This window comes from Schistocerca piceifrons, chromosome X (assembly GCF_021461385.2).
Source record: "Schistocerca piceifrons isolate TAMUIC-IGC-003096 chromosome X, iqSchPice1.1, whole genome shotgun sequence".
Lineage (NCBI taxonomy): Eukaryota > Metazoa > Arthropoda > Insecta > Orthoptera > Acrididae > Schistocerca > Schistocerca piceifrons.
In genome coordinates this window covers 429979247-430004449 of record NC_060149.1, presented here as the reverse complement: position 1 = coordinate 430004449, position 25203 = coordinate 429979247, and the positions used below count along the sequence as shown (strand labels likewise).

General features: G+C 37.6%; 1 protein-coding gene across 3 annotated transcripts in view; it reads right to left on the bottom strand.

The window, feature by feature from the left end:
* Nucleotides 1-25203, bottom strand: part of LOC124721261 (alpha-1,3-mannosyl-glycoprotein 2-beta-N-acetylglucosaminyltransferase) — a 94847-nt gene that overhangs the window by 58695 nt on the left and 10949 nt on the right. For all 3 annotated transcript variants that reach the window (XM_047246137.1, XM_047246136.1, XM_047246138.1), the window contains exons 4-6: nucleotides 18786-18871; nucleotides 16869-17096; nucleotides 16488-16626 (exon numbers count right to left, since the gene is read on the bottom strand). In XM_047246137.1, the coding sequence (XP_047102093.1) occupies nucleotides 16488-16626; nucleotides 16869-17096; nucleotides 18786-18871 (453 nt within the window). The remainder of the gene's footprint in view (nucleotides 1-16487; nucleotides 16627-16868; nucleotides 17097-18785; nucleotides 18872-25203) is intronic.

The window sequence follows — 25203 nt, the reverse complement described above, 5'->3', positions numbered from 1 at the left end:
TGTCACATGAATTCTTGAAAGCCATGGATCAATGCAGTCAAGTAGATGCAGTATTTCTCTATTTCTGAAAATCTATTGACTTGGTAACACATCTATGCTTATTATAAAATGCACAACTGTGTGGGGTATCAAACTAAATCTGTGACTGGACTGAAGATTTCTTGGTACGGAGGACAGAGCATGTTAACATGGATGGTGATTCACTGACTAACTAACGCATGCGTGTATGTCAGGAAAGTACATTGAGATCCTCGCTGTTCCTGTTGTAGATTAATGATCTTGTGGACAATGTTAATAGTAACCTCAGACTTTTCACAGATGATGCATTTATCTACAATGAAGTAGTGTTTGAAAAAAGTCTCACAAATATTCAGTAGGATCTAGTAAGAATTCAAAGAGATGCAACGACTAGCAGCTTTCTTTAAACATCCAGACGTGTAAAACTGTGCACTTCACAACTGAAAAAATGTAGTATCCTTTGACTACAGTATTAATGAATCACAACTGGATTCTGATTGTAGGTGTACAAAATGGAGCTACCACATAGGCTCATGAGGCCATTGTGGTCTAGTGAGTAGCCGGCACGATAGCTCAGCGAGTTCGGTCAGAGGGTTTAGCTAGTAATAAAAAACTGAGTGAACGGATCAATGAACAACATGAACTAGTGTCATCGGACGTCTGCCATGAACAAATTCAATGAACAATATAGACGAAATAAGATAAAAAAAGGGTTGAACACTAGACTCTAGCTCTGGAGGTCCCAGGTTCAATACCAGATAAAAGCAATTAATTTTCCTCGTTCCAGTTTCTCCAGGACAACCCCAGGTCCACTCAGCCTGCCATTACATGAGTACTGCAGATTCTTCTTGGGAGTAAAAGACGGTCTCAGCAATGGGCCTGCCCCCCTTACATTACATTACATTACATTTATCGTTTCCCATGGATCCCTTGGAGAGAAGTCTCTGCGATATGGAAAGAGTCAAAGGTTTTTTCTTTTTTTCCTCAGATATATGGATATTGTTCAATTCTAATGCAGACAGAGTTATGAGCTATAATCATTGTGAAGATATTCATCGATGGAGTAGAAGGAGTTGGCCAACAGGAAGTTCTTTAATTCACTCTGAAACCAATCTTTATCACTTACAAGACCTTTGATATGCTTTGATAAGTTATTGACTATATGAGTACCCATGTATTTGACTCGTTTTTGTACTAATGTTAAACTTTTATAGTCCTTATACAGATTGTTTTTGGATCTGGTATTATAATCATGTTTTGCATTTTTTGTTGTAAAAAAAGACATGTTGGAAATGACAAAGGACATCAATGAGTATATGTACTGAGAAGTAGTAGATAGAATACCAGTTTTTTAAAGAGGTCTCTGCATGATGATCTAGGACTGACACCAAATGTAATTCTAATGACTCGTTTCTGAATTTTGAAAATGTTCTCTTTGTGAGATGAGTTTCCCCAAAAGATGATTCCATAACTCATTAGTGAAAGGAAGTAGGCTGAATAAAATAACTTCTTCATTTTTAAATCACCTATTTGTGCTATCATGCGTACTGCAAATGTTGCTGAACTATGGCGTTTCATTAAGTCTAGAGTGTGAGTTTTCCAATTTAGGTTGTGGTCAATTTGTAGCCCTAAAAATTTGACACTGTCTACAGCTTTAATTTCATTGTTTGAATACATTATACTTATAGGGCCAGGTATTCTTTGTGAGGTACTAAACTATATGTACTGGGTCTTGTCAAAATTCAGTGACAATCCATTTGCTGTGACACACCCATTGATACAGATATTTCATTAGCTGATTGCTCAGTGAGCTCACAGGTACTGTTTTTTATACCAATACTTGTATCATCTGCAAATAAGACACTGCATATGGAAGGTCATTAATATATAATAGGAACAACATGGGACCTAGAATAGAGCCCTGGGGGCACCCCTTGTCCATATTTTGAATGATTATTGTTATGTGGTAAGCCTGACACACACACACACACACACACACACACACACACACACACACACACAAAAAAACCATGAGCCTGCTACTCTTGTTATCCCATAATATTTTAACTTTTGTATAAGGATATCATGCTTAACACATTCAAAAGCTTTAACCAGATCACAGAATATTCCAAGTGGTAATAACTTTTGATTTATTGATTCTAACATATCATCTGTAAAAGTGAATATAGCTTGATCAGTTGACAGTCCTTTCCAAAATCCAAACTGATTGCAAATGAGAATATTTTTCTGTACTAGGTGTTTATAAAGTCTATTGTACATAACCCTTTCAAGCATTTTTGAAAATATTGCCAATAATGAAATGGGAAAGAAGTTTTCCACTGATGATTTGTCTCCTTTTTTGTGTAATGGTTTGACAATAGCATATTTAGGCCTATTTAGAAAAGTACCACATTGGAGGGATTCATTACATAAATAATTCAGTCTGTCACAAAGTTCTGAGGAGCAACATTTAATTATGGTAGTGCTGATTTCATCATAACCACTGGAACATTTGTTTTTAAGAGAGCTAATAATATTAGAAATCTCTTTCGGTGAGGTAGGTTATAGTTGAATTTTGTCAAACTTCTGCGGAAATGCATTTTTTAAATATTTTAAGCTGTCTGCTACTGAAAGGAAAAAGTTGTTGAAAGTGTCTGCAATTTTTCAGGCATCTCTAATCAACTCATTATTTACATTTAACATAATTTCCTCATTTGCCTGATTAGTTTTTCCTGTTTCACTTTTTGCTATGTTCCATATAGTTTTTATCTTGTTATTACAGGCATTTATTTTTTCTTGAAAATAAATACATTTTGAGGTTCTGATTACTTTGTTTAGAATTTTACAATATAATTTGTAATGTGACTTAGCTCTGTAGTCATCATTTTCCCTTGACATTAAGTACAGTCTTCTCTTTGTTTTGCAAGATACTTTTATTCCATTTGTAAGCCAAGGTTTTGAAACATTTAATCTATTTGCTATAATCTATTTGCTATGATTACTTTCTTAGGGCAGCAGTTTTCAAATGACTATTTTGCATTTATCCCGGGTGAACTGTATACATCTTTCCAGTTTGTATTCTTCAAACAGGTTTTTATACCTTCAATTCCTGTTTCATTTATTATTCGTATAATTTTCCACTTCCTGTTATTAGTTGAATCAGATCCCACTATATTAAATGTAAGCAACTGGGCATCATGATCTGAAAGGTCATTAAATATTGGATTTATACTATGATTCGCTAATGTGGTAGTATCTATGAAAATGTTATCAATAGCAGTGCTGCTGGTACCCATAACCCTGGTTGGGAATTGTACTAAGGGAATCAGATTATAAGAAGTGGTAAGATACTAGTATGGATCTTGATTAACTATCCTCCAGAAAATTTAAATTAAAATTCCTTCCTAGTGCCACAGAAAAGGTTATATTGTGAGTAAAGTAGGTAGCAGACTATGGTTTATTGGTAGAATACTAGGGAAATGCAGTCAGTCTACAGAAGAGGTTACTTACAAATCACTACTACTAGAATACTGCTGAACTGTATGTCACCTGTACCAAATAGGACTAACAGACGATACTGACTGCATACAGAGAAGGGTAGCATGAATGGTCCCAGGTTTGTTTGACCTGTGGCAGTGAGACACATAAATACTAAAGAAACCGAACTGATGTACACTGGAAGACACACACAAACTATCCAGAGCAAGTCTATTTACTATGTTTCAGGAACAATCTTTAAGTGATGAATTGAGGAATATACTACGACCCCTTACATATCACTCCCATACGGATCACAATGACAAGATTGGATTAATTACAGAACACATGGAGCCATTCAAACAGTCATCATCTTGTACTCCCTATGTGAATGGGATGGGAAGAAGCCCTAATAACTGGTACAATGGAAAGAATCCTCTGCAACACGCTTCACAGTGTGTTTGCAAAGTTTTAAGTGTAGATGTAGGTGTAGGGATTTCATAAAACTATTACACAAAAATATTTCTGTAAACACACTAGAAACAGATACTACTACTACTACTACTACTACTATCATCATCATTTCACCCTACTTAGGGTATGTTAAATCAGTTTTTAATGTTCTGTGCCTTTCAATTATCCCACTATTGGTTCATTCTTTCTGATTTTGCTTTCCTTTCTTTTTCAGTGATTTGAATTGTTTGGTTTTCATTTTGACTTTGAACTTCTCTTTCTTGCTTGCCTTTTTTTCTCCCCCCTTTTCCTCCACAAGCATTTTCTGTGATTTGTAGTTCTCCAAGTCGTCCTCCATTTCCTTACACCAATTTTTTTTTTTTTTTTTTTTTTTTTTTTTTTTTTTTTTTTTTTTTTTTTTTGGTGTAAGTAGACAACTTTTCTTTTTTTAATCTATTTGAGTTCATTCTGAAGATGTGTCTATAAAAATCAATTCTCCTTTTCCTCACTATGGCTGAAAATTTTTTGGTACTTTGGTAAAGGGTTTCATACTTTATTTCAATCAGTTCGTTGTTGTGGAACCTGGGGCCAAGGATTTTTTTTTTTTTTTAATATTTTCCTTTCTTTGATTTCTGACATTTCAACTAGGCCATGGTTTGTGTCTGACTATGTTTCGGCTGCATACAGGGCTTACGGTTTGATTACTGTATTGTATTGTCTTATTTTTGCATTCCATGACAGGGACTTTTTGTTATATGTGTTTTTGGTGAGTTGAAAGGCCAGTTCGAATTTACTTCTTCTAGATTCATTGCCTTTTTCTCATAGGCATTCCAGCTGATCCATTCTCCAAGATATTTGAATTCTTTGATGATTTCAATTTTTTGTTCTCCCACTTTAAAATGTTTTGGTGTTTTTTTTTATGTTTGTCGTTATCTTGGTCTTTTCAAATTAGATTATGAGACATCTATTTGTTCAGCTTGTTTTTGTAGTTTGAGGGTCTGTTCTTTGGCTTCTTCCCAGGTCTTGGCTAATTACGGCCATCATCTGCAAAGGCTAGATAATTGACTTTGATGCTTTTGTTTTTTGTTCCTAGTCAGATTCCATTATGGATCTTCATGTTCCACTCTCTGATTACTTTTACTACGCACAGTTAAATAGCAGTGGAGAGAGTCCATCTCCTTGTCATACAACAATTTTAACCACAAAAGGGTTGGAGACTTTTCCCAGGAATCTGACTTTGAAGTATGTGTTTGTTATGTGTTTCTCTGATTAAAATTGAGATTTTGTTGTCTAGGTTTAATTCTTTTATTAAAGAGATGAGAGATTCCCAGTCTACTGATTCGTATGCTTTCTGAAAGTCAATTAAAGTGATAACATATGATTTTGCTCTTGCTTTTTGGTAGGGCATAAGGTCTTTAAGGTTTAGGATTTCTTCTGGGCAGGATTTCCCTTTCCTGAAACCTGCTTGGTATTCTCCAAGTTGATGGACTAACTGCAGTTCTGCCCTGTTTAGTAGGACTTTAGAGAATATCTTGTATGTTACATCTAGGAATGAGATCCCTCTGTAGTTGTTGGGATCTGTTTTGGACCCTTTCTTACGGAATGGGTGGATGAGAGCTGTCTTCCATTCATATGGGATTCTTTCATTTGCCCAGATTTCTTCAAAGATGTTTCAGAGAGAGTCTATGGCATTTTTGTTGACATTTCAATAAAGTTCAGCTGTGATTTGGTTTCCTCCCAAGGCTTTACAGTTTTTAGGATTTGAGATGACTGACTGTAGTTTCTCAGTGGAGGGTGGTTCAGATTTAGGACTGGTTATTGTTGAGATCCATTTTTTCTATGGGTTCTTTACAGTTAAGAAGGTTTCTCAAATACTCTGCCAATATTTTGCAAATATCCCTGTTGTTGTGAGTGGTATTTCCATTTTTGTTTTGGAGCTGTAGAGTAAGTGAATTCTATTTGGGTTTTTTTTTTGCTTTTTTTTTTAAAAAAAAGCAAGTTCTTTGTGTTGTTTTTGGTGAAGTCCTCATTGACCTGAAGGAGGAGGTGGTCTTATTGGGCTTCTTTTATTCTTTTGATATTTTCATCACTAATTTTTATTCAAGTTTTGTCTGTTCTGTTCACTCTTCTGTGACTTTCACTGTTGCCATGCTTTTCTTCTTAGTTCAAGCAGTCTATCACATTCTTCTGTCCACCAGGCATTGTTTCTGACTTTGATTATGGGAGCTAATTGTTTGGCTCTACTTATTAGGCTTTCTTCCATTTCATCCTAGTTTTGACTTTGTGTATCTTTAGTTGTGAGGAGAAACTCATTGGAGTGTTATCTTTTCTGGATCATATTTTCTTCTTTTGGGGTAACTGGTTCCCTTTTTCCTTTTAGGGATGATTTTGAGTTTTATTTTAGAAAGGTAATGATCAGGATCTAGAGTGGCTGCTCTAAGGATTTTGAAATTTCGTATTTCTTTATGGAAATTCAGTTTGATTGTCATGTGATCAAGTTGGAATTCATCTACGTGTGGGTTTGGTGAGACCCGTGTTCCTTGTTTTCAAGGTAGTTTTTTAAAGGCTGTAGATTTCAGAATCATGTTGTGTGCTTGGCATAATTCTATCAGTCTGATGTCATTTTGGTTGGTTCTGTTATGTGTTTGGTAGTCTCCAGAAATTTGTTTGCATTTCTTCTCCTTCCCTACCTAGGTGCTGAAGCATCCCAAAAGTAGGGCATTGTGTTTTTCTGGGATTTTCTGCAAATCATCACTGAACTGGTCCCAAAAACATTCCACCTTTCATTTGTCCTTTCGACTGTCATATTTATGGGGCATGTGCATTCACGATGGCGTATACTTATTAGCAGACTTGAAGGTAAGTTGGAGAGTCTTTTGGATTGAGATTCAAAGTTGATAATGGAGCCCAAAATATTTTTGTCTATTATGAAGTCAGTTCCAAGATGCAGTCTGTTTTTCATAATTTGTTTTGCCTACCTTTACTTTGTATATTCTGAAGCCTCCAGGATAAAAACTGTTTTCATCTACAAATCTGGTTTTTTGTACTGCTGTCATGAGAATTTTGTGCTCTTGAGGGTGTCTGTAAGGTGTTTTAATTTTCTAGTTTTTAGAAGAGAATTTGTATTGAAAGTAGCTATGTAACTTGGTTTCCTATACTTAATCTTGCTTGATATTCCAAGACACTCCAAATAGCCTCTCAAATTCAGCAGGATCCACAGAATCCAACTGTCAACTCACACACTTTGTTTCACATCATACTCTTCAGTGATTGGTAATATTATGTGTGGAATGACTCCTATTGTTAGAACAACTGGTTTAAAACCATGGTTGTTAGCCCTGGAGATTTTTCTCAGCCCCCCCCCCCCCCCCCTCCAACCTTGGGGACAGATGCTGACCAAAGTCTGTCAAATCTGGGGACAGCCGTCTTTGGATTTTGATTTTTGTGTTTGTCCATGGGTTGTATTTTATTTCCCACCAGCCATGTATATCTGGAGAGCCTTACCTTATCCATCACCTAGGCATGCACCCAGTATGAGAACAGATTGCACTAATAAAATATTTTTCCTCTAATTGTGTCAGAGTGCTTTTACAAAAGAGATTTCAATGATTCTATTGTGCATCTTTGAAATGTTTTCTGTGATTGCTTTCATAGAAAGAAAAACTACATACATATATAACAGTTTAAGTGATATGCTGATAAATGGGGAGAAAAATGGGATCGGGAGCTGTGAATATTTGTAGTAGGTGTACTTGCAGCTGTACATATAAATGTCATTAAAGTATCTTTTAGACTTATTTGTTACACAAGTAATAATTTGGAAGTTTTTTGATAATAGTTATAAAAGTAGGCAACAGTCAAAGTAAAAGAATGTTCTGACTGTGAACACACCAGAAGATGAACCACAGGGTTAGAAGGCATTGTGCATTAGCACATTTTGCCAACTATTTATCAGGTCCTGGTTGTTATCAGTTATGAGCTACCTGGTACGAAGAAAGTTTGCACACAAGGTCACTTATGTATGTTTAGGGGATTTGACATCAAATTCATTAGCACCCCTTTTAAAGCAATCTGAGATGAATGTGTTTAAAACTGGTAAAACCAAAAGCTCATAAACTACAAACTCACTTAGAACTGCAAACTTACACTCCTCCATTTTCCACACACCCACCTAACCACTTATACCCAATCACACAGAATGTAAAACTGTCAATTTTAAAATACATTGTTAACATCCTAATTGTACTATAGAATAACAGGAAAAATAGTAAAGCACAAACAAGGACTGTGTGGTTTTTTAGTGTTATTTCTTTTAAGGAAGCAAACTCCTGGATGAGGTAGTTACCCTGACAACACATTAAAACCTTCTCCCACATAATTTAAGGAGCAAGTCAAACACTTAGTGAAATTTTAAATGTCTTACCATGTTCCTCTCATCATTCACTAAAATAGAGGACAGATCAGTTTGTAACCTAGCCTTTGTTCACTTGTTTCAATATAAAATACATTTATAGAAGATGGCATACTGAAATCTGTACAGCACAAGTATTACACAATGGTGGGTCCTCTCACCAGAGGAGGAAACTATGTGCTACATGCCAATCTGTTGTCAATTGAACAGGACTTCATCACACTTCAGTGGAACAGGAGGTGGTACACCACAGCCAAATAGCAAAAGGCTATAGCATGCAGGGTGTACAGCACTGTGGCTAGCACATCCACTAACTCATTTCCTAAATTCCCAAGTGCCCCTGGTACCCATCAGACTGACAGCCAATTCCAGACTTTGTAAGTGGAGGAAAGAGGCATTATTCTTTGTACCATAATTTCTTGAGAGTAAAGGAATATGTTTTCACCACTGCCTAAGAAGAAAACAGACATCAGTCTCCTCTTGAAAGATTGAGATATTTGTACTGAGACAGGTGCAATCCCATTTTTTGTTTTGCAGATTTTGTTTGTGATCCCTGCCATATTGTGTGAGGCCTGCTTTTAGCAAGACAGCCATTGACGCTTCAAAAAGGCAACCATAAAATTGGTGTCCGCCACAGGATCAATATTACTCCCCTTGATACCTACAAAATTCCATGATATTCTAAAATAAATTACAGAAGCAAATATCTGCTACATTAATCATCCTTTTAAACTGCTTTTAGTGACTAGATAAGAGAACAATTGATGCTGTACGATGCAATATAAGCCTAGCCCAGTCTTTTGCCTGCTCTATACCGCCTGTAGTCTAATACTTTATTGTTATTGTGGCAGACATCATTTCCAAGATACCCACACATTAAATACAAGTAAAATTTTCCACAAGGTTCACTTTGTTGCCACATTTCTATAAGCCTCGACCACTACCTCAAATATTTGTGCCAATAACCTCATCATCTGAATACAGTTTCAGAATGGTAGATGATGATTTGTTCAATTTACATTTCGGCTGTTTTCTAAAATTGCAAACTGCATAGAGACTGAAATTGCTACGCAAAGGCAACAGAAACAGATTTCTGTGCAATTGAAGGGATCAAGGTACAATAATGAGAAATGTTAAGACAGTAAATATGCAAGAAACGACTGAGATAAACGCAGACAATTAGCTTGGTGGAAGTCAAAGTATTATACTACATCATTGCAGATACTTCCATAAGGAATGGTGTAACGAATAACAAGTTTCCAGGATGATTTACAATAAACATTAGCAATGGGCATAAAGATGGCAAACTGTGAACAAATGTAGGTTCTAAATGGCTGCACATTGTGACCATTTCTGACATGCTGCATTCTTGTCGATGAAAAAGTAATACCAGTAGTATGGAGCATACGATGTGGTGCTTCTCTGTGGCAACTGATCTCTCTCATTCCACAGAGGACTCTGATAGTATTTATTTCTCAGCACAGTTCTACTATAGAGCAAAGACCTCTTACCGATTTTGAAGATAGGGCTATGTCTTATTTTTATTCGTCTTCCACAGAATCATTTTCCTTCTTGCCCATTAAAAACATCAGAGCAGGAACTATATAATCAACAGGCTTCATACATTTTGTAGTACCCCTTCTATAGAAACTACCCTTTCCACATTGAAAGGGAGGCATCATTCAGCCACTTGTTAGTTTGAATGCTAAAATAGTTTATTAGGAATGGTTTTCTCTTCTCTTGATGTATGAACCCTATTATCTAATGTGTTATGTAAAGATATAGGGTTTAAGATGGTGTCTGAACAACAATCAACTTAGCACGCATCGCACATAAAGTTATCAGAGGTTAAAGTCACATAAAGAGGCATAAATAAATCCTGGACGTGACTGGGAATGATACGTATGGCTTTAGAACTTTTAGGCTCACACACCTGTAGTGTCAGTTTTCTCCAATGCATGTTTAGAACTTGTCATTTGTGAGCTGTAACCAAGAGCTCAAGCTGCTCCTATCAGTTTTTTCAAAGCTGTTGCTCAGTTACTATAAAGACTGTGGTACTCTGAGGAATGAGGAAAAGATTGGAAGTGCAATTTTTCTTGAAGGCTGGCAATGGAAAAGCACCTCAAGGGAATCCTACCAAGACATACCTATCTTCCAGAGTTCTTAGGAGGTTCCTTGAGCTTTCAAACATCAGCCCTGCTGAAAAGTTAGAGTTCCACCCTTGTGGGTCTATCGTGTAGCCTCCATTGTTCATTGCTTTCCTGGGGTTAGCCAGTACTGCAAATGTGTTGGTAGTGGCTCAATTGCTGCCTGTAATTTTGGTACGGCAGCATGTGTGGCAGACAGTAACCATCACTGTACAAGGATATATGCTGACCTGTTGGAAGATAGGTGACAGAAGACTGAAGAAGAACAACAATGAGTGATCTCAGACAGTTACTCGTCTAACTTCTTGTGTTTTTAGCTGTTCAGTCTCACCTCATCTGTACCTTTTTTTTTTTTTTCTTTATTGTGTGTCACTGGTCAGAAGTAATATACTATTCTGCCAATGATGGGAGCTGTTACTTGTTGTTCAGGCTTCTTACTTCTTCTCAGTTTATCAATAATTCCTCTTCCACTATGAGAGTTCATTGTATTTTCATTGAGTGTAAAAATAGAGGGGGCACCATAGGTGGCTTTGTGAGTTCTCAGGAGTGAAATACATCATCTGAGACTGTGAACATGAGCTGCATTCAGTGCTGTTTCAATCAACACAACACTACAGGAGGTATATAGCAGGCAAAAGAGTGGGCTAGGCTAGGCTTGTATTGCAACACACAGCATCAATTGTTCTGTTATCTACTCACTAAAAGCAGTTCAAAAGGATGAGTAATGTAGCAAATATTTGCTTCTGTAATTTATTTTAGAACATCATGGTATTTTATAGGTATGAAGGGGAGTAATATTGATCCTGCTGGCAGACACCAATTTTATGGTTGCCTGTTTGAAGGGTTTATGGCTGTCTTGCTAAAAGCGGGCCTCACACGACACGGCAGGGATCACAAACAAAATCTGCAAAATAAGATTGCACCTGTCTCAGTACATGGGTTTTACTGGGAGACACCTGCATCAGCACAACAATATTCATACATACATAGAATTATCAGAATCATTTATATTTCTAAGAACATTTGACAGTCACTTTTTTGGTTAAAATTACATTATGACACTGCAGACTTTTAATCCAGAAATGCTATAAAATTTCTTGTAGCTGTTATGCAAAATTCTTCCATTTAGAAAGGGACAAGGGGATCTCTAACATGACTAGATGACTGGGCTCATGCATTCCAAGAGCCTTTTCGGCAGAGTCTACTATTTGTGTGCCACATTGGATACATAAATTGGAGTTTAATTAACTGTCGAGTACATGCAATAAGAACCTACAACCATTTTAGAAAGTATTCTTCACACTGTTTTCAAAACATGTGCAATAAACCTCTGCACAGTTTTATTCCCAGGGCAAAATATTGTAAACCAGCACAGCACATTATATGAGCATTGCTCTTAAGTATATAACATAGAGCGTTGTAATTTGGTAAAATTAACAAGAGCTACCTGTCTACAGATTTACCTCATGGAAGGTAAAGTGAACACACTGTATCCCTATATGCAATACACATTGCAATAAAATGACAATTTTACAGTCTCAGTATCATTCATGGATGCTGAATGGAAAGTACGGCACTCAGTATAGCTCCACATATGCCACACCTCCTCTCAACTTTACTGTTACAATTTTTAAGTGAGATGTATGTATGAAATGTATGAAAATGCAATACGTTTCTTGACTTGCCATGCAATTGGACCTCTCAATACTAACAATAAGCTTTTTTTATGATACACACCTTTCTTTATTCTTTAGCTTGACTCATTCTGACTGACTAAACCTGTGAGCTTTACAGCTCTTCTTAGATATTCCCCCCCCCCCCCCCCCGCGCTCTCTCTCTCTCTCTCTCTCTCTCTCTCTCTCTCTATCTATCTATCTATCTATCTATCTATCTCTCTCTCTATATATATATATATATATATATATATATATATATATATATATATATATATATATATATAACCTAACTCATTGCCAGACACATGTAAATAATTTAGAAATAAAAAAAAAACATCTCACTAAACAGTAGAAGTGTCAAGTCATTGACAGGCACATGGTTAGGGGAGGAAAGAGGCAAGGAGTGGGGGGGAGTTGGGAGGGGAGGGAGTGGGGGGGGGGGGAGTGGGGGGGGGGGGAAGCACGGCTGATGGCTTGGAATGAGGCAGCAGGTGCATAAGAAGACAAGGTTACTGGAACTGGTGTGTTTATGCAATCTACACTGACGATGACATGGGGGAGTCAATTGGAAAGGGGTGACCAAACAGAGGAAGGGGAGAGTGTTGGGAGAGGGTGTCTGTGCAGGATGCTAGTGGAGAATAAGACCAGGATGACTGAGGGAATGACGGATGTGTTGTAGGTATAACACCCATCTTTGTAGCTCAGAAAAGCTGGTGCTGGGGGAGGGGGGATTCAGAAGGCATAGGTTGTGAGGCACCCACTAAAACTGAGCAAGCTACATCTTCCCAGTGACCATTCATTCTGGTGGATAGGTGGTTGGTGGTCATGCCCACACAAAATGCTGTGAAGAAAGTGCAGCAGATCTGGTATACATCATGGCTGCTTTCACAGGTGGACCTGCCTCTGATGGGATAGGATAAACCTATGACGGGACAAGAGTAGGATGTGCTAGTTGCATAAATCTGTCAAGTCTTTCACCTGGGTCCTCCACAGGCATATGACCCCTGTGGCAAAGGGTTGGAAGTGGAAGTGGCATATGGATGGACTATGGTGGTGTGTAGGATAGGCTGGTGGTAGAATACCACTTTAGCAGAGGTAGGAAATACTGTAGGTAGGGTGCCCCTCATTTCTGATTTCTGGGCACATGATAGATAGTCAAAACATGGTAAAGGACATGGTTCAGTGGCTTCAGTCCAGAATGATACTGGGTGATGAGACCGGGAGGAGGGGGTGGGTGGGCAGGATCCTCTGCAGCTGGTTCTTTGGGGTGATAAAAGGATTAGGGTTGTGTTAGGATATGGTGCATGAAATCTGTTTGCAGGCTAGGTTCGAGAGACAGTGCCTCTATGTGATGGCCTTTGTGAGTCCTTTCACATACTGGGCAAGGGAATTCTTGTCATTGCAGGTAGACCATCCACAGGTGGCCAGGTTGTATGGGAGTAATTTTTTGGTGTGGAAGGGATGACAGCTGTCAAAATGTACTTACTGATGGTAGTTAGTGGACTTGATATTGGCAGAGGTATGGATGGAGACATTAGAGAGGTGGAGGTCGACAGCCAGGAAGATCATGTGAAGTGTATGGGAGAAATGCTGTTGAAGCTGCGGAAGAGTGAAGATTGGTTCAGTTATGTTGACACATACAAGCATTACAGCACAATCATCATACTATCACACATTTGCTGCAACAGATGTTGTAGCAGCAGTATGGACTGCTTTTACTCTAGTGGAGTTTCCAGCAAGACTGGAAGAGGAAAATCTCAAATCTGCAAGATGTATATAGCTAAAGGAACACCTCCAGCTATGTTACAAATACATGACAAAATTTATACTCTGTACCTGGATCAGAATAACAAAGTGATTGGCAACAAAGTACAAGTGAGTGTGGAAAGGGGCGATGTTGTCAGTTTGCCAGTGCAATTGCCCGCAGTATGGCAACAGTCAGCTGATGCAATAGGACATACTACCTCCAGCACATAAATTCCCAGGGTTTGCGCAGAGTCTTCTGCTCACACTAAACAGTAGTACAGACTTCTGGCACAAAGATGTAATGTGACATTCACATTAAAACTGTAAGTGATAAGACAGTTGTGAATGGTCAACATAATGAAGACTAATAAAGTAGTACGTATATGCTACTAGCAGTATATGAACATATTGACAGCAATGCAATGCAATAAAGGATTATTTTCATATAGTATGAGAACACGGAGAAAAACATTCCACCTGGAATGTTTTTGGCACTGATATGAATTAATTCACATTTTAAACAGATCTGCAGAGAATTTTTGTTCATAAGGCATTTTCAAGTAGTTTTTTGTGTGTACTTTGTTCAAATAAATAAACTGGAAAACCAAACTGCCATATTTTTTTTTTTTTTTTTACCCTGCTGAAACTTATCCAAAGCTGGCGAAATATAATAGAAAGTGTGATGCTTCATTTTCAACAGTTCAGAAATAGGTAGCTGAATTGAAATATAGATGCATTTCCCATATCGGAAGAAAGAAAGGTTAGGGTCTAATGTTCGACTGAAGATGTAATTGGAGACAGCACAAGCATGAACTTGGGAAGGATAAGAAGGAAATTGGATGTGTCCTGTCAAAGGGACCATCCTGGCATTTCCCTTAAACAATATAGGGAAATCATGGAAAATCAAAATCTAGATGGCCAGACAGGCATTTGAATCTCTGTCCTCCTGAATGTGAGCCCAGCTAGATTTATTATGTGGCTTAGAAGGGAACTGCGTCATCTACATGTTTGTTAGCATTTAAGAAGAAAGGAGAAAATTCTTAAGTCAAATACAAAGAAGGAAGAAATTGCAAAGTGGCTTGAAGAGAAACTTGTTTCAAGCTTGGGTTGCTATGCAAAGTCAGAGTTGGAGGAAGTCATGCGCCACAAGCACTTTTACAATAAATTTGAACCTGACAGCATAGTAACAGAAATGGGCCATGAATAAGTGTCCAAGGAATAGAAAAGCAACTGAAATCACTCAACAGAGGAAAGTCCACTGGACCTGACGGGATACCAATTTGATTCTACACAGAGTACGCGAAAGAACTTGCCCCCCATTCTAACAGCGGTGTACCTCAAGTCTCTAGAGGAACGTAAGGTTCCAAATGATTGGAAAAAGAGCACAGGTAGTCCCAGTCTTCAAGAAGGGTCGTCGAGCAGATGTGCAAAACTATAGACCTATATCTCTGACGTCGATCTGTTGTAGAATATTAGAACATGTTTTTTGCTCGCATAACATGTCGTTTTTGGAAACACACCTTTCTGAATTAAGGTATCTGAGAAAAGCTAATTAAAAGCTTTCTCACTGCTTCAAACGGTTTCTCAGATACCAGGCCTACAGAACATGACAATTAAACAGCAATAAATTGCATAAAATGTTATATTTCATATTTATTTCCCTCCCCAAAGCTGTTAACTCCCCCCCCCCCCCCTCCCAAAAGCAATACCACCAGGTGATTTCACAGCCATAATAATGTTTAAATAAATGATTGTTTACTTCCAGCTATAAAATATTTATTGCAATGTGCTATCTTCTGAATTTGGGTATCATATAATTTTCAAGTGATTGCTTTGTAATGCATTGTGCATACATGTGACAGACAGCAGTGTCTAATGGAACAGTTTGCCAGGTTCAGCTTGACACACGCAGGCTGACAGCTTCCTACTTCTGGAGACTAAGGTGTAAAGCGAGAATACCAGTAGGGAAAAAAAAAAACAACAACCAGGAGGTACCTACACTTGCTCCTCCGGGCATCACCTTTACTGCTCCCTCGTACAGCCTGTACACTTTTTTTTTTTTTGACAGATTTATCTGATACTGATATCCATTGTTAGTGAAGACAGACAGACCGACAAAACGATAAAAATAATCAAACTATTCCAGACTCATAGCAGACCATTCTCTGACAAACACCTGAGAGGTATAAATATCAAACACAATCATTTATTTCTGTTTACCACTGGGTTCACACTATCTGTGTCCTTGCGAGTGCTAATAGTGATACGCATGCAAAAGTTCAAGAGGAATTATATAGCTCAAAAATAAACTTAATATACAGATCAGATATGGTGGAAATGTTTTGCATTCACACTACAGTGGCTGTGACGATGTGTTTTCAGTAAAAATAACAAATGCAGTTTTTAGTTATGCCTCAGTTATTTATCCAGTTTAAGCTGCAGTCAAGTCCCACAATATACTCTTTTGTCCACAGACTGTAAAGAACACAAACTACATTGAACATTGCAAAAGAAGAAAAGACAGAAAAAAAGAAGGTGAGTAATAATGCAATATGTTACCTTCCACAATGATGACTGTGTTGAACCCAAATCTGAAAAATGTTTCGTTTAGAGCCCAGCCGTAATGCCGTGCTATGTTGAAATAACCTCGAAACTTTTTCTCCTTTGGAGGTACTTCAATCTCTGACTGATCAGGTTGCTAAGATAAAGTTGAACAAAATTTTAAATTAACTGGCCAGTGTGTTTAGTCAACAACACAATACAATAATACACCAACACTGACACTTTTCAACAAAGATGGAATGCCAAATAAAAGGGTAAATACTAATAAAAGGTACATACATTTGTTTCAGAAGATTTTTTACAATTTGAATAACATAATGAGATATTAAATATTGTACATAATAATCAGCACACAACAAAGATGAGAAAGTAATTTACCTCTATATGAAAAACTTCATTGCTATATGAATCAATAACATCAGCTGTGGCTTTATGGCGACAATCTTGGCTCACAATGATAGGAAACTGATGGCGTGATGGACGGTAACGCACCAACTGATCAATACACTTGCTGACGGTAATACGATTGCACGCAAACACAACTATAGCAATGACAGGGCCACCATTTGGTAGTTTCTGTTGTGCAATATCTTTCAACTGTTCAACCTAGAACAGCAATGGAGTTAGCCTTATTCAGTCAAGTTAGATCTTAATATAAAAGAAATATGTAACTAAAGCTTTTCCATGCAGGCAGACATACAATTCTAAATTGTGAAGCTCATAGACAGATAATTATTATATGAATTATTAAACCATGCATTACGTGCACTGTGCCATTTCCACTACAGGACGTGTAAAATAAGATTCTTCATTAGAAAAGTACAAACTACTTTACAAGTATCATGCAGACAGAAATGAGAAGACAGATTTAGTAACAATCATCAAATGCTTAACATTCTGTGCATATCCAAAGGTATAATTATCATTAAGCTAAGCTCTCTGTATAGAAACCATAACACTGATGTTAAAAATATGAAAAATAATGATGCAACTGTGCAAAACCCTGCAACAGGTCAGTTATTTTGGGATGACATTATTTTTGGCACATATTTTGAATGAACAGCTGTATGCTCATTACAGATAGCTGATAGAAGATTAAAATTATGTGGTATACTTTCCATTTATTTACCACTAGTCTACTTTACACACACCTTGTTACAAAGTGTAAGTCATTTCATTCCCAACTACAGCTACACAAAATGCTTGCCAAAGTTTTCAATTTCTTGTCAATAACAAAATTCCTCAAATAATTAAAGAAAAATTATGTCCTGAATATATTATAACAGCCCACACAGAAATTCATCATGACACTCAGTTGGCCTTTTATGTAAAACTTTGTTCTGTCATTTCACTAAAAAAAAAAAAAAAAGTTTTAGATAGGGATCAAGTTGAAATAAAACTTGTCCAACATACGCATTTGACACGTTTATACACCACAAGCCAATTCCCAGCATACAATTAAAGGTACCTGGTACCAGCATCATTTTGGTCACCTCTTTGTTTCCTTCATGAATGGTGTACGATAAAATTATAAAATGATTCTCTCTGTGTCTTTGTCTTTCCAGTGTGCATGTTTAATGATTCCATACCAGTTCCACATGACAAAATATCACATACATTTTAATTACAACATGCTATTTATAACGACATACTTCATTATAACTTTGTCACATGTATGATTCAACATCATATAAGAAAATGTTCTGCTTCTTATGCAATTACATAAAGGGCTCACAGAAACTGGAAAACATAACATGCCTGAACTTCGAATAACGAGCCAGTCATTGTTGCAAATAATTTTTTGACATTATATAAGAGAGAGAATCTCTGTCTCTGTCATCTAGGAGAAAGACACCAGTCTTGTCAGTAAAAGGAGAGTTTAAGCTTTTAACTATCACATTACTAGCTTCTTTTTCATCCAAAGTTAGAGTGAATACACAATTTTGACTTCAAATTGATTTTACAACAGATCAAATATTTTTCAATTTTTTTTAACCATTCACAGGTCAGAATTGCAGTTTAAACCACATTAGTGGCTTATCACTAACGTTTGTTCCATAATTAGTATAGTTTGTTCAGAAAATTGAAAGAATTCATTATAATAAAATGAAACATGATCTACAAAATTCAATTGCTTGCTTCGCAACTAATTTAGAAAAAAATGGACTATGTAGCAAAAACTATTAACTTCATATAAAAGAAGACTACTGATGAAAAACTAGTAAATTAACATACACAAGATACCTAGAATCTGAATCCGTGTTCTAAAATAACCTGTGCCAATGTGAAACCAACCTTGCTATTCTTCTGTCGACTTCCCAGGACTTCATTCTGAGCTTCATTCCCAACAAGTGAGTTTTCTCCAATGTGGTTGTTTGCAGCTAAAAAATTACGACATTTTTATATATTGCTGAGATAAAGAGACACTTCTTCAGTAACTTATGAAAGAAGCACAAATATGACGAGTGATTTATTCTGTTACTTCATTATAAAATTTTAATTCCAGGCAAGAGTGGGCCCATGACAGTACAATAAAAACTGCCCTCTTATGCCACTACGATTCACAAAAATGTGTAATTCTATGCAATGTGGGTTTATGCCCATATTTAAAATGGTATTGTGTTATGTAATAAAATGCACATGGCATGCAATTATCATTATTGTTTCAGGAAGCAGCCGTATGCTACAAAAAACAGAAATAAATAGCACAATTGATGGAAGTCTGGACCTTTACATGTTTTACATACTGTGTAAAGTTTTCAGGGTAATGTAAAAATTATACGTGCATTTCAAGACAGACAGAAAAATGTAAACAGAGTTCAAAAATTGAAAACAAATCACAAAAACAATATAAGCATGTACTGATTGCTACAAATTTTGAGTATATTGTTATTAGCATCATGTTGTGCCAAACCATCACAACTCAACTGGTGATATTGCAATCTGCTTTTATCACTGGTACGTAACAGATAACTGAATACAGGGCTATTACAAATGATTGAAGCGATTTCATAAAATCACTGTAGCTCCATTCATTGACATATGGTCACGACACACTACAGATACGCAGAAAAACTCATAAAGTTTTGTTCGGCTGAAGCCGCACTTCAGGTTTCTGCCGCCAGAGCGCTCGAGAGCGCAGTGAGACAAAATGGCGACAGGAGCCGAGAAAGCGTATGTCGTGCTTGAAATGCACTCACATCAGTCAGTCATAACAGTGCAACGACACTTCAGCACGAAGTTCAACAAAGATCCACCAACTGCTAACTCCATTCGGCGATGGTATGCACAGTTTAAAGCTTCTGGATGCCTCTGTAAGGGGAAATCAACGGGTCGGCCTGCAGTGAGCGAAGAAACGGTTGAACGCGTGCTGTCAAGTTTCACGCGTAGCCCGCGGAAGTCGACGAATAAAGCAAGCAGGGAGCTAAACGTACCACAGCCAACGGTTTGGAAAATCTTACGGAAAAGGCTAAAGCAGAAGCCTTACCGTTTACAATTGCTACAAGCCCTGACACCCGATGACAAAGTCAAACGCTTCGAATTTTCGGCGCAGTTGCAACAGCTCATGGAAGAGAATGTGTTCAGTGCGAAACTTGTTTTCAGTGATGAAGCAACATTTTTTCTTAATGGTGAAGTGAACAAACACAATGTGCGAATCTGGGCGGTAGAGAATCCTCACATATTCATGCAGCAAATTCGCAATTCACCAAAAGTTAACGTGTTTTGTGCAGTCTCATGGTTTAAAGTTTACGGCCCCTTTTTCTTCTGCGAAAAAAACGTTACAGGACACGTGTATCTGGACATGCTGGAAAATTGGCTCATGCCACAACTGGAGACCGACAGCGCCGACTTCATCTTTCAACAGGATGGTGCTCCACTGCACTTCCATCATGATGTTCGGCATTTCTTAAACAGGAGATTGGAAAACCGATGGATCGGTCGTGGTGGAGATCATGATCAGCAATTCATGTCATGGCCTCCACGCTCTCCCGATTTAACCCCATGCGATTTCTTTGTGTGGGGTTATGTGAAAGATTCAGTGTTTAAACCTCCTCTACCAAGAAACGTGCCAGAACTGCGGGCTCGCGTCAACGATGCTTTCGAACTCATTGATGGGGACATGCTGCGCCAAGTGTGGGAGGAACTTGATTATCGGCTTGATGTCTGCCAAATCACTAAAGGGGCACATATCGAACATTTGTGAATGCCTAAAAAAACTTTTTGAGTTTTTGTATGTGTGTGCAAAGCATTGTGAAAATATCTCAAATAATAAAGTTATTGTAGAGCTGTGAAATCACTTCAATCATTTGTAATAACCCTGTAGTATATTACAGAGTAGAATGACAGTCAGTGCTATAATAGAGAGGGAGTCTACCAGAGAGAAATAACTTGGTAGAATCTACATTTATGATTTCAACTATGATTAAGGGCCACCAAGATGTTAGAGACACAACAAACTCAGACAGGTGTGGAGAGTCAATTAAATGCTTATCCTTGTGCTGTTGATAAACTACAGCATCAATTTCTAAACATAGGGTTGGCATCCGAAAAGTTCAGCCAATGTCTACGACATTAACCAGTGACTAATATTTGCTGTTATGTGGTTTTAATCGTGATCTGCTCTTGTTACAAGAAGTCTGATGGATTGTATCACCGAGTACTCTACTTAGAAGACATGCTTATAAGACAGCCACGTGTGCATCACTCATCACAGGAAGCAGTATTTGCAGTTGTATGTCAACAATTCCACTCAACTGTGCATCAATGGAGAAGACCATTCACTATACAAATGAGTCTAACTTCTAACTGTGAAATGACAATATTTGTGTTTCAGTTTGATTAGAAGCAATATTTTATTATCACCCATCCAATATCTGTGATACAGATTTCTTCACATGAGATATTGTCTGTGTAAGGGAAGCAAGTAGATGCAAAAACATCCAATTCTTTCCACGTGTAACTGTGACAAGGCAGTTGTATGCAAATAACAACTGTCATGCTTATGTTGATATTTATGCCAGTACAATAACCAATAAATTTATCCAAGAAAATAATGACACTTGAGCAACAGGGCACATCTCGTGAACTCATATCTTCAACAATGAACAATTCTGTGCACGAAGTAGCCAACTCAATAATCTGACCCAAATTCTATTAAGCTTGGGGAGTTCTTTGGTGGTATTTTGTTGCTCACACACTCCTCATTAGCTCATTGTCATACTAAGAGTGGCCTGCAGGAAGAGTGACACCCATTTCTCATAAAATTTTAATCCCAGGCAAGAGTGGGCCCACGACAGTACAATAAAAACTGCTCTCTTATGCCACTACCATTGATGCCAGCTTCTTAGTATTTGCTGCTCATGGTAATGGTAAACAACACCCCCCCCCCCCCCCAAAATCCCCTACTGATACTATTAGTTTTTTTTATAAAACAAACATACCCATTCTGTAAATTTCAAACATTTTTTAAGTTCAAACATATTTTCTTTGTTTTGGAAACTGCTTTCACATTTTATTTATGCTGTATTTTGAGTTCAAGAGTGATACTTTTGAAATGTTCAATACAACAACTTCACAAGTTATTATTCATGGTATTTTCCCTTGATTTATGAAAACCAATGTCCAACTAGATAATGGTTTGGATGTTTGGTTAACAGCCATCTGCAGCCTGTAAAACCTTGGCAACAGGGTAGATGTCCAAATACCAAGTACCTTTAAAAATGCTTCACTGAATAAGCAGGTATTAGAAGAAACCAAGCTACCACTCTTCTTTTGTTAGTGTGGACGTTTAGCAGCTAGATTACGAATTTAAAATAAGTTCTATGAACACTTTTCCAAGCTTACATTCAAACCCTGTAGCTTTTTTTTTCTATTCCCATTCATATTTTTGGATATAAAAAAGAAGCATGTCAAACAACACTCAAGAAAGCCTCTCAAAAATGCCAGCAAGCACATGGATATAAGGCAATGTAAATGGAAACAAATGAGATTCTCAGGCTGGACCAGTTACCCTGATCAAGAAGTCCTGAATATTAACAAAACAGTAAAGATATACAAGATGTGGTGAGAAACAGTCAGGCACAAAATGTTAGGTTTGACAGCAATATAAGAAAAAGTGACAGCAGTAGAGGAGGAGGAGGAGGAGGAGGAGGAGGAGGAGGAAGGTGGGTGGGGAGTATTTACAACACAAGCAAGTCCCATCACTGATGGCAATATGGTATTGTACGAAAGAAAGTGATGAGACAGGAACATCTGTCACTGTTCTGTATCCAATTCGTCCTCCTGATCTATACCTCTGTGGGACAGTTTCCCATCTTGCTCCAGTAGTATAATCTATTTCCACATGCCTATGGGATATGTTACGTTTCAAGATTTCATGTTAGTTATACAACAATCTCTCTAATTAGCTTGGCTTTTCATATCTCTTGACCCCCATTTTGTAGTACAACTTTGTAATTAATATTGTTGATTAGTATTGCAAACATTCTCATATTTAAGCAATGCAAAATATATGAAATTTGAAGATTATAAAAATATTTATTATTAGTATTATTATTATCCCTAGCCGAGCCTCAGGTACAGGGCGGGTCGCAGGTGGCGGATAGCGAACGATCCATCAGATATGGTGGACAGCTGCGAATAAGGGGAAACCCAAATAAGCAGTCCCGGACCGAGGCGGCAGCATCACGAGGGTGTGGGAGGGTGACTTTTGGCAAGGGTCACACTCATTCAAAAACCACAGAACCCGAAGATGTTGCTGTGTCATGGCGAGTAAGTGCCGCCATTACAATAAGCACTGTCAACACCCAAATCCAGGACGCGTCTGAAGTGGGAACCATCGGCATCCTGGTCAGCGTCTGTTCACACAATGTGCGGCTGGTCATAATGCACCAGGAACTAACAATCCCTGGTCTAAACACCCAGTGGAAACACTGGACCAACTTGATTACAAGCAAGTATGACTCGTGCAAGTAATAACAACATTACCCCAGGTGGTAACCAATCCACCCATCAACAGATGGCAACCAGGAATTCGGATTCTGGGGAACCTGGACTTACACAATTACATCAGAGAAAGTCGGAGCTCTCTGGCAAACTTCCACTTAAAACACCTACATACATTGGAACCTTTAACATAAATACATTAATCCAACCAGGGAAACTTCTAAACCTTACAACAGAACTTGAAAAGCAAAAGATAGTAATACTAGCTTTACAGGAGACACGTTTTACAGATGAAGAAACATCAGATTATGGCAACTATCGCATCTTTAAGAGCAAGACGGATAAACGAATCGGAAGAGGAGCCCCCCATCTCGGGATGGCGTTTATCATACACAAGAGCGTGCTCAGCTCCATCAAGGAAGTTACTCCCGTAAATAATAGGATAATGACGATGCGCTTACAATGTGCCAACAAAACATACACAATGGTTAATGTTCATGCTCCCACAAACGGAGACAACAAGAAAAACCCCATAGAAACAGAAAAGTTCTGGGAAAATTTGGAGAATATAATGGCCAAGATTCCAAAAGATGATACAAAAGTTCTACTCGGCGATTTTAATGCCCAAATTGGTAGAGAGAAAATCCACCAAAAAACCGTAGGCAAATATCCTGCACATAAATTTACCAATAAAAATGGTACAAGGCTCGTCGAACTATGTAAGCAGAATAACCTGAAGATAATGTCAACATCTCTAAGAAAATGTCCAAGAAAACAAAAGACATGGAGATCTCCTATACAACAAATTGGCGAGTTTCAAATAGATCATGTGGCGATTTCATACCCAGTACAAAAAGAAATTTACGAAGTCCAAGTACGCAGAGGAGCAAACATTGATTCAGACCATTACCTAACTAGAATTAAAATCAAGTTTACAGCACGAAGAAGTCATCAGAAGAAAACAGAAATATGACACCAAGAAGATTAAAGAATCTAAAGTAAAAGAAGAATGGGAGAAGGAAAAGGCAAACACATGGGAAGAATTTCATTCTAAAATCACGCGAATAGCTAAGGAAACTATTCCCTTGAAAAAGATATTCAAACACCCTTGGTGGGATTCAGACTGTGAAAATGCATTGGAAAGGAGAAAAAAGGCATTTCAAGAATATAACAGTAAAAAATCACAAGAAAGTCTACATTTATTTAACGAGGTTAGAAAACATGTTTCAAAATCTATTAGGCAAGCAAAAAGGAAGTACACAAAGGCACAACTGGATGGCATAGAAGAAAATTTCCAAAACTATAATACAAGAGACTTCTACAGAACTTTCGCAGATAAAATACGAGGATATATCCCTCAAAATTTATGTTTCAGAAAACCAGATGGTAAATTAGCCCTAACAAACCAGGAAAACTGTCAAGTATTGGCTCAATATTTTTCTAACCTACTAAATTGCCCAGAACCTAGTTTAAGGTTTCCCAAAGAAATCTGTGCCAACGCTCAACCGGATTCATTACCACCAACACAGGAAGAAATCAAATGTCACATTAAAAACCTAAAAAATAATAGAACATCTGGCGAAGATGGCATTGTTGCAGAGCTATTAAAAAACCTAGGACCAAAGACGTTGCAAGAGCTCACAAAAATAATAACGAAAATATGGGAAACAGAAAAATTACCAGAGGATTGGAAATGTGCCCTTATTCACCCGTTACATAAAAAAGGAGACAGAACAAATGTCAATAACTACAGGGGAATCTCACTTTT